A 14,777-nucleotide genomic window follows, 5' to 3' on the forward strand; every position below is an offset into this window, starting at 1 on the left:
TAATATTTCCTTTACAAAGTGAGATAAATAACTGACCCAAATAGGAGAGAATTCTTGCTTTTTATGGTAGCATTAATAATAATGGTGTATATTTTTTCATTTATAAGATGAGACAAAACTTGAATTTACATATTTAATTTACTTTTTATTTTTTAGAGAGATTTTGGTATAGTGTATATGTACTCGCCAGAGAGACAGAAATAGACAGAAAATGAGAAAGCATCTCCTCCTGCCCCCTAAGGGAGATGGCCATGTCACAGTCTCTTCTGCTCCATTCGCCTCTTGGGATTTGGGGCATCAGACACACATGTCCAGCGTGAGTTTCAAGCCACCAGGTCCAGGACTTGAACTATGGCTGACTACATGGGAGTCCAGCGACATAACCATTATGCCATTTGCTCATCCCTATTTAATTTACTTCTAGAAAACAAGTATTTTAAATTTATATTATAAAACTCAACAAATCAGTATTTAATAGTTGCTTTTTGTAAATTTTAACATTTGTTTTCCATTCCCTGTCTTGTCTTTGAGTAAGCAATATAAAATATTTTCCTTACAGAAAATTTCAAGAGCACTTACAGTTACCAGACATTTTGATGTTCCTTCAATACCTTCTTATGGACAGTCATATGGCTATCATATTAATGAGGATGGCAGTATCATAAAGTGTTTTCCACCGGATAATGACAGCACACTAGGTCCAGCATATTATAAACCTCAATTTGTAAGTATAATGCATTTCATATTGACAAGTGGAAAACTGTAGATGTTTTAGTATAACACTAACTGTGGTGGCAAATAGATCTCCAAATCCCAGTAGCTTCATGCAATTGTGTTTTTTTTTTTTTTTAAACCATTCATTCATATGGGCATTCCTTTTTGATAAGCAAATTTCCTCTATGTAGAGATTCAGGTACACAGGCTTATCCCATTTATGTTTCTGTCATCCCCTCGGGCCTGGTCATCTGCATCCAACTGGCAGAAGAGGATGGAAGATTATGAGTGGGAGGTTATCGTAGGCTAGGCCTGGGAGCTATAGTAAAGTAATCTACCTTTACTCACTGCCAGGAGGCTGGAAATATTACTGATACACTTCTGCCTAGATAAAATTTTATGAATCGGGCGTAAAGTATTAGAAGTTCTTGCCACAACGTATAACTATATGTAGATATTCTCTTCATAGATTTTTTATAGATACTTTTTCCTGAATTTGAAAGGAAAAATATAGCATCTTATTCATAAAATAATTTAAATGTGGGATTTTAATAAGCATTATTTATTGCACAAATGATTGTAAATAAAAATATAAGGAGCTTTTCTGTGATTAAAATATCGAACATAATATAGTAGATCCATTTCATCTAAAAATTTCAAACCTTATCAGAGTTGAGTCAAGCTTTCATTCAGCCAGGTGAAATTACGAGATATCTAAAATACAGATAATGAAAATAGATGGTTTAGCCCATTTTTCTGTTGCTATAACTGAATGCTATAAACTGGGTAATTTATAAAGAATCGAGCGCTAGGGTCTGCTGCAGTGGTGCAAATGGAAGGGTGTTCCTTTGCAATGGCTGAGGCTGTGTAGGAGGCCCTGGTTCAGTTCCCAGTTCAATCCAAACAGGCCAGCCATGGCAGTGTGTACCTGTGGTCCCAATTTACTTTGAGACTGGGGAAGGAGGATCACGATGTGTTGAAACCCTGTCAAAAATCTCTCTCTCCCTTCTTTCTGTGCACTCTTTCTCTCTCATAAAGAGAAAATAGAAAAAGAAAAGGGAATATAGATTAATTTGGCTTATGCCTTTGGAGGCTGGGAATTGAAAGAGCATGGTGGTAGATACTTGTGAGGGTTTTTTTTGCCGGTGTGGACTCTGCAGAATCAAGAGGCAGATACGGCATCACATGGGAAGAGACGAGTACGTGCCAGTTCTAGTCTCTCTCTCTTTCATAAAGCTACCAGTATTCGATTATGGCGGCCCCACCCTAATACCCTGATGTAATTCTAGTTATCTCCCAAAGTCCTCACCTCTGAAACCATGGTTGGGTAAAGCGAACACCCTCTTGATATTTCATGAAGATTACATTTTGACATGAATTTTGGTGGGGACATTCAAACCATAGCAGATAGTATGTCTGGCTTTACTAAATTCAAGCCAAAAGAACATGGTGCAATTTTGCTTTCTTTTTCTTTTAACTTTAAAATTTTATTTATTATCAGGAACCAGCAGTTAGCTTAGTAATGGCTATGTCGCTGGACTCCCATGTAGTCGACCGCTGTTCGTGTCCCGGACCCGGTGGCTTAAAACTCACGCCGGGTGCATGTGCGTGCATGCCCAAGATCCTGAGAGGAGAATGGAGGAGAAGGGATTGCGGCATGACCATCCCCCCGGGGGGTGATTTCTCGCTTTCTGTCTCACTGTCTCTTTCTGTCTGGCGAGCACATGTGCCCTATAGCGAAAAACCTCTCAAAAATTATTTATTTATTTATTGTTATTATTTAATTTAACCCGAGAGAGAGCATGCAAGAAAGTGAGAAAGCAAACTGCCAGGTCTGGGACTAGAACCATGGTTGGCCATGTGGGAGTCAAGTATTTCAACCACCACGCCACCTGCCAGCTTTTACAGTTTTGCTTTCTGTGGCTTCAGTTACTGCAGTAAACTATGGTTAGAAAATAGGTAGGTGGATTTCAGGGTAAAAGAGAAGTGAAGATTTCCTACTGATAAATTCAGCCTCCAACAAACAAGCTAGCATGGCAGAAAAGCAAGGCCTTCAGGAGAAGATTCCTCCTGGCTTCTGCGAACTAGTCATTTCACAGTAAAAGAGAAATGAAGATTTCCTACTGATACTTCAGTCTCCAGCAAACAAGCTAGCGTGGGAGGAAGCTCCTCTGGCCTTCTATCTCTGTCTCTGCATCTCTGTCTCTGTCTCTCTCTGTGTCCGTCTTCTCATTTTTTTTGTCATTTTTTCCTTTTTAAAATTTTTTTAAAGGTAAAATTTTTCTCTTGCTCTCAGCTCAGCCTTTTGTCTTATTAATAATCCCCTCTGGTCCTCCCAACCCAGACAGCAGAGGTGAGGCCTTCAGGAAAAGATTCCTCATGGCTCCTGTGATCTAGTAATTTCACATGGCACGCTTGTGCGCCATGCGGTTTTCTATTTTGTGCTTTTTTTAAAAAAAGAAAAATAATTATAATTTTTTTCATTTTTTTTTCTTGTTTCTCTCTCTCTTTTTCATTTTCTTTTTTCTTGTCTCTCCACTCTTCAATATCCATTTACTGTGCTTCTAGATGGATCTAAGGGCACTGTAGCTAAACATCCAAAAACTATTAGGGTTAACATATTCCTCACTATCCACTGAATCTGTGGCACAAAGCGATCACAACAGAATGGCAGAGAGATTCCAGATCACCTCTTTCTGCTTGCTCCTGAACGTTCAGGAGTTGGCCATGGGGGATTCAACACCTTAACCACCATACCACCTGTTGGCCCAAAAGACATAGTTGGCTCAAAAGACGTAGTTCTTAATATTCAGGAAGATTCAGCAAAATTTAATTAGAATTAAATTGCATTATTTGTGAAGCCTACCTCTAGGGAAATATGAGAGGTAGGGGGCAAAGTTCAGTAGCCCAAAGGCTTTGTCTTTTTCAGTTTCTCTTGCAGAAAAACACAAGTTCTTCATAGACTATTACAAGTGTGATTCTATAATAATGTTAATTCAGTTCTTTTTAAAAATATTTTAAAAGGATTATTCATTTAATTTTAAAATTTATTATTATTCAGTTTGATCAGAGAGAGAAAGAGAGAAAGCAAACCACTAAGTCTAGGACTTGAATCATAGTTGGCCATGTGGGAGTCCAATGCCTCAACCACCATGCCATCTGCTGGCCCATGTTAATTCAGTTCCTATCCAAATTTATGATAAATCTATGTAGCTGGTTAGCTGCTTTTGAGAAAATACTATGCATGGACTCAGTTTCCACATATAATTATTAGCGGAAAATTCAGAAAATAATTCAATAGATGAGTAATTATTGTGGTTATTTCCTAATTTGAGAATTAACATCTGCCGAAGATATTTCATAAAGCTTATAGAACTGAGAGTTATATAAGACTCTGGCCAATAAGTAATGAACCTTAGTTAAATTTAATCTGTAAAGACAAATTCTGTATAAGTGATTTTGTATAACATTTTGAGTGATACGTTTGATCTTAGCTCTTATTAGAAGATCCCAGGTAACCATTAGAAACTATTTTTCTGAGGCAGATTTCATAAGCAAAGCTTTGTGATCAGAATGATGATGCTGACATCTTTGCTAATGATCACATGCTGGGAGCTACCTGTGTCCTGCCACACTGGAAAGCAGCCCATTAGTGTTTGAATTGATGCACTTTGGGACTTTTAATTCTTCACAAATGCTATTTCCATATTTAATTATGGGAGGATGTAGAATAAAAGTTGCTAACCCCGTCTTCATTCATTTAATTGTCAATGAGAGTGGCAGTTAGTAATTCTTCTCCAGGTTATATTGCCACATTCACTTAGAATAATGCAGCTCCATGCTGAGTTTGCTTCAATTAAGTCATATTTTATTTGATAATGACTTTCTAAGTTGACAGTGACCTTGAAGTTGATATTGTCAACACTTCTTGACATAGAAAAAAGAGTGTGATTTAGACTGAAGAGTGCATCAATTTATTCTTCATTTTCAGTCTGTATTTTTAAAAGGCTTTTAAATTAAATTTCAGATTGAACATTTACCTGAGTACGCAGAGGTTGGACAGTTAAGTAGCTGCCAATTCACATGGCTTAAATGAAATGAATTTTATTGTATACACGGGAAAAGGATTTTCCTAAAGTCTTGAATTTTGTGTGTGTGTGTGTGTATGCATGCATGCATACATAATCTTTTCTTTTGCTGAATTACCTATGGTATTGTTACACAATTGAGACAAAATCTCAATGTCAGTTCACATGGAGAAAACTTTTTGTATATAATTCTGCTCAAGTTCTTGTTCTGTGTTAAAAGAATAGAAAATCTTAACATGATTAAAAAATTTTTAATGTAATTTTTGTCCTCTCTCTGTGTTATGTTCCACTAGAATTGTCCAAAAATAGAAATGATTTTTACTAGTATTTTAGTGAAACAGTTCTTTCAGAACTTTGCATAGCCCCCAAGGGTTGGGGACCCTTACTGTAGAGCATTGTCTGACCACTCCCCTGTCTGGCTCTGGTGTCTGTTTTATAGACTTCTTTTGAAATTTTGGGAAAGGGTATAGTAGAAATGCATTTGAATCACCATTTTAAATGGAAGTTATGTTTTCTATCACGAATATTGCTATATATTGAATTAATATTGTTTATAATGGTAATTGAGAGGTTGATTCCAGTACTATAGAATAGCAATAGCCACCTAGAACAACTGACACACTGTTTCATGCAGTTAAACTACACATTTATGCTACAGGGATTTCATTTAGTATATACTAGTTACTTTAATAATCTAAGTTTTTTTTTTTGTTTGTTTTCCCTGTGGGAGAGATTTTTACTTTAGGGTATATGTGCTCACTAGAGAGAGAGGAGACAGAAAATGAGAAATCACCCCCCAGGGGGCATGGCCACTCCACAGTCCCTTCTCCTCTGTTCTCCTCTCGGGACTTTGGGCATTCATGCCCATGTGCCCAACATGAGTTTTAAGCCACCAGGTCTGGGACTCAATCTACGGTTGACTGTGGGAGTCCAGCAACATAACCATTACACTATCTGCTGGTCCCAATAATTCAAGCTTGTTTTAAAACTATGAATTTAGGGATCAGCAGGAGGTGTGGTAGTCAAGGGACTGGATCTCACATGTTGGACCCTATGGTTCAAGTCCTGGACACAGTGGCTTGAAAAATATACTGGGCACCTGCATGTGTGCTCCCAGAATCCTGAGAGGAGAATCTGGAGGAGAAGGGATTGTGGTGTGGCCGTGCCCCTATGGGGTGATTTCACACTTTCCCTCTCTCTCTGTCTCTCTCTCCAGTAAGTGCTCTTACCCTATAGCAAAAATCTAAAAAAAAAGAAACAAAAATAGAACTATGAATTTAGACATGAGTTGAACATAATTTGAGTTATTGTCTACCATTATTTATAAAAATGAATTTAAAAAAAAAATCTTAAATGATTACTCAATTTAAGAATGCTAAATTAGAGGGACCAGCAGATGGCATAAGGATTACATTGCTGGACTCCCACGTGGCTGACTGCGGTTTGACTCTCAGACACGAAGGCTTGAAAGTCATGCCTGGCACGTGTGCATGAGAGCCCAAGATCCCAGGAGGAGAATGGAGAAGAAGGGATTGTGGTATGGTCATCCCTACAAGGGGGTGATTTCTCACTTTCCCTCTCATCCTCTCTGTCTGTCTGTCTCTCTCTCTGGTAACCACACACGCCCCAAGCCAAAAACCTCCTTAAAGAAAAAAAGGGACCAGCAGATGGCATGGTGGATAAGGCATTCCACCAGCTTGCTTTCGCACTTTCTCTCTCTCTATGATGAAATAATAATAATAATAACAACAAATAAAATTAAATAATTATTTATAAGAAAAAAGAATGCATTAGGTGAAAAAAGGCAATTTCTATAAGAGAAGCTACTGTTATTAGGTTATACTTTATTATTTTAATTTCTGATGGAACCAGGTGCTTCACTATTTATAAATAATGTTTAACTGTGACATTTATCATAGTGGTTATGAATGAAAGATGATTATTCATTTCTTATGTCCAAATAATTGCTTTGGCATTAGAGGATTAGTCCTATTCTCAAGCATTAATAAAATGAATTGGGGTAGTGTTTAATTTATTGTTACTCTGAAAATTTTTCATGAGTTTTTTTTTTTTTTTTTTGTAATTTGTCAGAATGTGTGTGTGTGCTTACTGTTAGAGAAAGAGAGAGATGAGGGAAGAGGGGAGAGAAAGTGGGAAAGCACCTTTTATGGATCAATTCCTCCTTCATTTTTCCCTCCTGTTGGAATTTTGGGCATACCCACACTTCCATGGTGTGTCTTTCAAATTGCCATGTCCAAGACAGGAACTTCATGGCTAGTCATGTGGCATCCAGTTGCCTTAAACACCAGGGCACAGGCTGGCTCATGAATTTTTATTTTTATTTTTTGAGAGGTTTTTGCTATAGGGTATGTAAATACCAGGTTATTAGACGTTATCTAGTATCTGTTAGTGACATTTGCATTTTCTCAATCTGTTTAATTAAGGTTTTTCATAGGCATTTTCATCTCCTAAATAATACAGTCTGTCACCCTTTATTTTAAACAATGAGTAATTAATTTTCATTGCCCTTAAGGTTTCAGATTTCTGGGTGTACTGCCAAGGGCAAGGCTGTTCCTATTGGTTGAGGAAATGCTATAGTCAGAGGCACTTCTGCAGGAATCCTGACTCAGAAGTGAGAAGGGGCACAATGTGATAACTTGGTGTGGTGTCTGTCAAAGAACACAGTAGCATTTACCTGTGGAACCCCTTGCTTAGGTTTAGACTGAAACAAAGATAAACATTGTTTCATGATTTATTTAAACTGTATCTCATATTGTTCTTGTTGTTGTTGTTCTTTTTTTTTTTTAAGGGTGTTTCCAATGCAACTTTGAAATACAAAGGTATACATTTTGGCAACTCTTCAGGAAGACGAGAATTAACTAAAAAGTCAGGTCCTGGTCCTGGACAGTATGATATAATCCAGTAAGTAGAAAAAATAATATTCTTTTAATGTAGTTTTTGACTACAAAATATTCTAATAATCTAGACTACACTGTGCTGTTAAGAAAGGAAAAGTTAGCTTGAACCTCTCCAGGAAGTATTAAGCTTTGGAGTAACCTCTGAGAAAGCCATTGCTCTTCATGAGATAATTCCTGAACCGACTTTACATGTGTCACCATGTCTCATCTTCACAAGTCTCTGTGTAGTTCATATTGTTACACCTCTGATCCAAGGGTCATGTGGCTCTTCAATGGAAAAAGCAGAATTTAAACGAGCCCTATTTGATTACGTAGCCCATGGTTCCGTGTACTAAAATATTCCTTCTTAATTAAACTGGCCTCGAGTTCTCCTCCTGATTCCTAGCCTTTTCTCTCCAGTCTTCTAACTGCTTGATGGATTTAGAAGACATTCTCGGTCAGTGTGAGTCAGAGCTATAATGTTAGGTTGGAGGTAAAATTAATCTTATTATCACATATTTTAAAACAGAAGATGTTGTAAAAATATTCTCTTTGCTTATATAAACATGTATATATTTAAAATAGAGAACTCAGTTTCTGTCTGAAATTTTTAAAAGGGAAAAGACATTACGTTGTGAAAATATTAACATCAAGAAAGATCAGCAACAAAATTTTTGCTCATTTATCCCACGATTTTATGAAGTAATAATATTGCAAGAGGAAAAAAAGGTAAGTTTAAAAGTGGCTGTTTGATCTGTTTTTCAGACTTGTAAGATTGTTGAATTCTGTTATGACAAGGTTAGAGAACTGGCAGATTTATTGTGTCTGGTGCCTTAGTATTCATGCTGGGCTCATGTACAAGTATGCCAAAGTCCCAAGAGGAGAATGGAGAAGGGACTGTGGCATAGCCATGACCCCTTGGGAGAGACTTCTTGCTTTCTGTCTCTCCAGCGAGTGTATGCTTCCTATGGCAAAAATCTCTCTCTAATAAAAAAATACACAAAAATTAAAGAAAGAAATAATGTTTTAAGTTGACATTTTCAAAAAGATATCTCTTTCTTAAAAAATTGCCAGAGGATGTGCTCCCCAGAGAGAAACAGAGACAGAGAGAGGAAGAAGTCACGCTGCAATCCCATTCTCTCCATCTCTCTGCACTGTCAGGATTTTAGGCACATGTACTTTGCGTGTTTTCTAAGGTGCTGGATTCAGGACTCAGACCATGTGGTCAGCCATGTGCAGCCCAGCTCCCTTCATTCCTAGGCAATGGGGCTGGCCCAGATAGTTCTCTCTTTTTATTTTTCCTTTAGTTATGATAGCGCACTTGTGTATGCATGTGAGAGACAGAAAGAGAGAGAGAAAAGCACTCTCCACAGGTCGGTCAGGTCACAGTCCCTTTCCTTTAGTTCTCTAGCCTGAGGGATCTTGGGCACTTACGCACATGTGTAGCGTTCCAGGACAATGGGGCCTGGGATCCAAACCGTGTTTGCCATGTAAGATCCAGCTTATTTTGGGCAACAAATTACCACTGTGCTACAGAGATGGCCCTAAGTTGACTTTTTAATGGAAAACCTTCTCAGTTATTTAACAATCTTACTAATATATTATTGTTATTGTTGTTATGATTATTGTAGATTTTTGCCATAGGTGCCCTTTGTGTGTTCACAGAGAATGACAGAATGAGAAAAGTGAGAAATCACCCCCTGGGGGGATGGCCACACCATAACCTGTTCTCCACTCTCCTCTGGGGGTTTTGGGCATGCACACACACGTCCAGCATGATTTTCTTTTATTTATTTATTTTCTCTCTCTCTTTCTCTTTCTCTCTCTCTCTTTTTTTTTTTTTTTTAGAATTATTTCATTTAAATCTATTTATTTATTTATTTATTTATTTAAATTTGACCAGAGAAGGACAGAGCGAGAGTGGGAGAGTGGGAGAGAGAGAGAGAAATAGAGAGAGAGAGAGAGAGAGAGAGAGAGGAAGAGGCTGCTAGTTCCGTGATTCAAACCATGGTCGACCATGTGGGAGTAGGGGCTATGTATTATTTAACATTGTGTCTTTAGTGTTTATAGTGCTTAGAACATGGTAAGGGCTCAATTGGTATTTACTTAATAAATCTATGAAGGAACTAAAACTTTATTTTGAAAGTACATTTTACATTTTATAGGGCACAAGTTTTATGAATATTAGTTTCTGTATTTGTAGAGTGATAGTAATATATTGACATCTTAACATTTTAGTTCATTTTACGGAAAATAGTTTTGAATCTGACAGTCCTTTCTCCTCTTCAGATCCTTCTACCATTTTACTTTCTTCTTGAATTCTTTTCTGTTTACAGTTGTAAATTATATGCCAAAACATTATCTCAGTATTATTGTACTATACATCATTGTTATTATGATCCATTGAAAACACTAAAGGATAATGAATGATAATGCTAGAAATTTTTGTGTGTTGGGGAAAGATGTAGATGTTTTGAAGAGCTGAGATTTGATTGCTTCTTAGTGTGTTCTTTTCTAATGCGATCTAATATACAGTTTACATTTGACCACATCTAAGAGTAATTTACCTTTAGGTGTAGATATCCTATGAGCTAACCCAGGTACTCTTTTACTTATTGTAACTGTATCTTTGACAATTTTCTTTCAAAAATCCACTCTTAAAAGCAAGTCTGAAAACAATAACTTTGCGATATTAAAAGCATTCATAATGAAATCAGACAATACATATAAGTATTCATATGTATTTTGTATAATATAAAACTAGTAGTATTTTGCTCAAAATGAAGATTTATACAACTTTTTCTATCAGAGCATCCTGAAACTAGAGAAATAAAATAAAAAGAATCATTTGTTATTTCTTTACATTGTAAATAGTAAAAGAACAAAGAAATTGTATAGCTTGTTGAAATTTAGGGATTCTATTGTACATGATATTTCTCAATGCTTTAGTATCATAGCAAATACTTGTTTTTCAAATGTGAAAAAATTCAATTTCAATTTTTAGGTACTAAGAGAAGATAGAATCTTTTTTTTTTCTGAAGTTCTGAAGTTTTTGGCTCATACTGTGCTAAATGGTACTTTCCCAATGATTATTATGACATGGAATCATATTTTCTATTACTATGCAATGTTTACATCTAAATGCTGGCAATGATTGTGTGCGTGTGTGTGTGTGTGTCTGTATATACACAAGCAAGTAGGAAAATGAAGAGGTGACTTATAAGTATTGAATTTCAATGACTATGCAACATCAAAATGATAATCACAGAAGCTGCTCTTTGTGATGAGCAGGTGATGAATTCAGCTTTAGACAATTGAATTTGTAGAAAAATTGCCTCTGCACATTGACAACTGGAAAATAAAATTTGTAATAGAAATGGTGATTGGAGATGTAGTCATCCTCATGAAGGTGTTAATTAAAGTGATGAAGTGGCATAGATGAGAACGCAGAGATAAGAAAATTTGGAAAAGAATTTTCTATTGTTCTATACTGAACATGTAATAAAATTTAAGAAGACAATGATATGGCAAGAAAGTTTTTAGAAGGATGAGATGCAGGTCAGGAACAAGGCTTTTCATTTAGTTAATAAAAGGAATTGAGAAAATATTTTTAAAAAGGATTATTTTATCTTTATTTATTTTATTTTAATTTGGCCAGAGAGAGGAGAGAGAGAGAAAGAGAGGGAGAGGGGGAGAGAGAGGAAGAGAGGGAGAGAGGGGGAGAAGGAGAGAGAGAGAGAGAGAGGGAGAGGGAGAGGGAAAGTGGGAAAGCAAGTTGTTAGGTCTGGGACTCAAATTGCCGTTGGTCCAGCACCCTTAACCATTATGCCACCCCTGGCCCAGAGAAAATATTTTAAGTATTATAAATATTGAGAGAGCAGTTTGAAGTTAGATTCTGTAGTTGGGGAAATAGCCAGGTAGTACAAGCATTGAGTACATATTAATACTATACTTTCCATAACTTCGTTGGTAAAAGGAGGGAGAGGAATTGAATGGCAGACAGCAGAATAATCGACAGAGGGTACATATGATTGCCAGAGAGAGACAGAGATACAGGGAGAGGAAGAGAGAGACAGAGAGACAGGGAGAGGAAGAGAGAGAAAGCATCCCCTACTTTAACGTGGCATAGTCATGCTACAATCTTTTTTCCTTCATTCCCCCATCCTGTTGGGATTGGGACATGCATGCAAACATGCCCAGAGTGTTTTTCAAGCCACTGGGGCTGAGCTTCAAACTGTATGCGACCATGTAGATCTGGCTATCCTTAATCACTAGGCTCTATGGGTCATTTTATTTTTGGAGGCTTGCATATTCTCAGAATAATTGAAGGAGGGGCTGGCAGGTGGCATGGTGGTTAAAGGTGTTGTACTCCCATGTGGCCAACCATGGTTTGAGTCCCGGACCTGGGGCTTCCTTTCTCACCTTCCTTTTCTCTCTCTCTGGTCAAATTGGAAAATAATAATAAATAAAGTTAAAATTAAAAAAATAATCTTTAAAAAATAAGAAAATTTGAAGAGTTCAGTGGAATAGAGGAGCTAAAGAAAAGCAGAGGAGATAATTAATATGGAAACGTCCAGGAGCAGATAATACAGAAAGGATGTAAAGAGAGGAAGAGAAATGACACTTCTTTATAAAAAGGAAAACAGAATGGTTGATTAAATAGATCCTCAGTCAGGAAACTTGATGTATAAAGGGCCAGATAGTAAATATTTAGTTTGTGAGCAACATAGTCTCGTCTCGTCTCGTCTCGTCTCGTCTCATCTCGTCTCGTCTTCTTTTCTTTTCTTTTCTTTTCTTTTCTTTTCTTTTTTCTTTTCTTTTCTTTTCTTTTCTTTTCTTTTCTTTTCTTTCTTTCTTTCTTTCTTTCTTTCTTTCTTTCTTTCTTTCTTTCTTTCTTTCTTTCTTTCTTTTCCTATAGGGCACATGCACTCATCAGAGAGAGAGACAAAGAGAAAGAGAGAGAGGAAAAAGCAATCCCCATTGGGAATGGTCACATCACAATCCTTTCTCCATCTGTCCCTCCTTTTTGGATATTGGGATTGCACACATGTGCGTGAAGCCTATTTCTCAAGCTGCTAGGTCCAGGACTCAAACTGGACAGTCAGCCATATTCCTTAACCATGATACCACCAGTTTGCCCCAAACTCATACTTCAATTCCATTTTTTTCCATGAACTGTTTGATATCTCCTAATATAATCACATTGATGCTATTATTATTATTAATTTTTAAAAAATTTTGCTAGATCATGTTTATGCTCACCAGAAAGAGACAGAGAAGTAAAATGAGAAAGCATTCCCCTTGGTGAAGGTCACACTGCAATCCTTTCTCCTCCATTTCTCACTGTGCAGGCATGAATACACAGGCTCCCTGTTTGCTTTTCAACTGCTGGGCCTGGGATTCAAATGGTTGAGTCAGCCATGTGGGTCCAGCCAAGTGCCACCCACTGGCCTGACATTGATACTATTTTTTTTTTTTTTTTTTCCCCCGGCCCTGACATTGATTCTATTTTTTTTTTTTTTTTTTGGAGAGGTTTTCGCTATAGGGCACGTGCGCTCACCAGAAAGACAGAGAGACAGAGAGACAGAAAGTGAGAAATCACCCCCCCCTCCATGGGGGATGGCCACGCCACAATCCCTTCTCCTCCATACTCCTCTCAGGATCTTGGGCACGCACGCACACGCGCCCAGCATGAGTGTAATCCACTGGGTCCGGGACTCAAACCACAGTCGGCCACATGGGAGTTCAGCAACATATAGCCATTACGCTAACTGCTGGTCCCCATTGATACTATTTTTATCATTACTGGGATTCTGATATACATGCTATTTTATAATCTCTATTGTCAGTTAAAGTTTAACTGATCCCTTTCTATGTAAAAATGGATTATCATAGATTGGGCAACCATCACCATGGTCAATTATTTGACCGTGAATATTTAACTTACCCAGTTAGCAATCATTCCTATTTCCCACCAGCCTGTCCAGCTCTAAGCAGCCACTAACTTCTGTTTCTGTACATTTGCCTGTTCTGGAAATTTCACGTAAATGGAACGGTATAACATGTATCTGCTCGTCACTGGCTTCTTTTACTTGGCATAGTATTTTCTGTGTTATAACACGTATTAATATTTCTTTTTATGGCTGAAAGATTTTCTTTTGCATGGGCCATACCACATTTTGTTTATTCATTTATCAGTTGCTAAAGATTTGGGTTATTTCTACTTTTTGGCTAAGAATAAAAATAGTCAGCTTAACAATAACATGCTAAAGAAAAGCATAAGTGTGATAATAAAGCTCTTAGGAACATTTGTGTGCAAGTATTTGTTTAGACATATATTTTCATTTGTATTGGGTAAATACCCAGGAGTGACATTGTTGGATATTATTTTACTTCTACATTTAACTTTTTGTGGACTTGTTTTACAAAGCAGCTGTGCCACTTATGTTATGATCAGCAAAGTATAAAGGTTCCAACTTCTCTACATTGCAACATTTGGTATTGTTGTCTTTTTGATGATGCCCATCATAGTTTGCATATAGTCATGTTTCAGGGGCCAGCAGGTGGCATGGTGGTAGAGGCACTGGACATTCCCACATGGCTGACCACAGTTCGAGTCCCAGACTTGGTAGCTTGCTTTTTCACTTTCCCTTGCACTCTCTCTCTCTGTGTCTCTCTGTGATCAAATTTAAATAAATAAACAAATAAATAAAATTAGATAAATAATTTTTAGAAAAGAATGCTAACAATGGATCCCATAAATCATTTAAAAAAATTCATGGTTTTGATTTGTAATGACTAATGGTGTTGAATATCTTTCCATGAGCTTATTGGACATTTTTATATCTTCTTTGGAAAAATGTCTAGTTGCATGCTTTGCTCATTTTTTTAAATTGCCAGAGGATACTTGTACTTGCCAGAAAGAAATATAGAAAGGTAAAGAAAGAGAGGAGAGAGATAGAGTGAGAGAGAGAGAAAGCACCTCTAGCTGTGTGTAGTCACTCTGCAAACTCTTTTGTTCTATTTGTCTATCTCGTCGAAAATTTTGGCATGCACGCAAATGTGTTTAGTGTGCATT

General features: G+C 37.1%; 1 protein-coding gene across 1 annotated transcript in view; it reads left to right on the forward strand.

Moving 5' to 3' along the window:
- Positions 1 to 14,777, forward strand: part of STPG2 (sperm tail PG-rich repeat containing 2) — a 404,777-nt gene that overhangs the window by 9,830 nt on the left and 380,170 nt on the right. Inside the window, exons 4-6 of the mRNA XM_006152182.1 lie at positions 560 to 724; positions 7,612 to 7,724; positions 8,317 to 8,428. Coding sequence (XP_006152244.1) covers positions 560 to 724; positions 7,612 to 7,724; positions 8,317 to 8,428 — 390 coding nt within the window. The remainder of the gene's footprint in view (positions 1 to 559; positions 725 to 7,611; positions 7,725 to 8,316; positions 8,429 to 14,777) is intronic.

This window comes from Tupaia chinensis, unplaced genomic scaffold, assembly GCF_000334495.1.
Source record: "Tupaia chinensis unplaced genomic scaffold, TupChi_1.0 Scaffold000340_1, whole genome shotgun sequence".
NCBI classification, from domain to species: domain Eukaryota; kingdom Metazoa; phylum Chordata; class Mammalia; order Scandentia; family Tupaiidae; genus Tupaia; species Tupaia belangeri.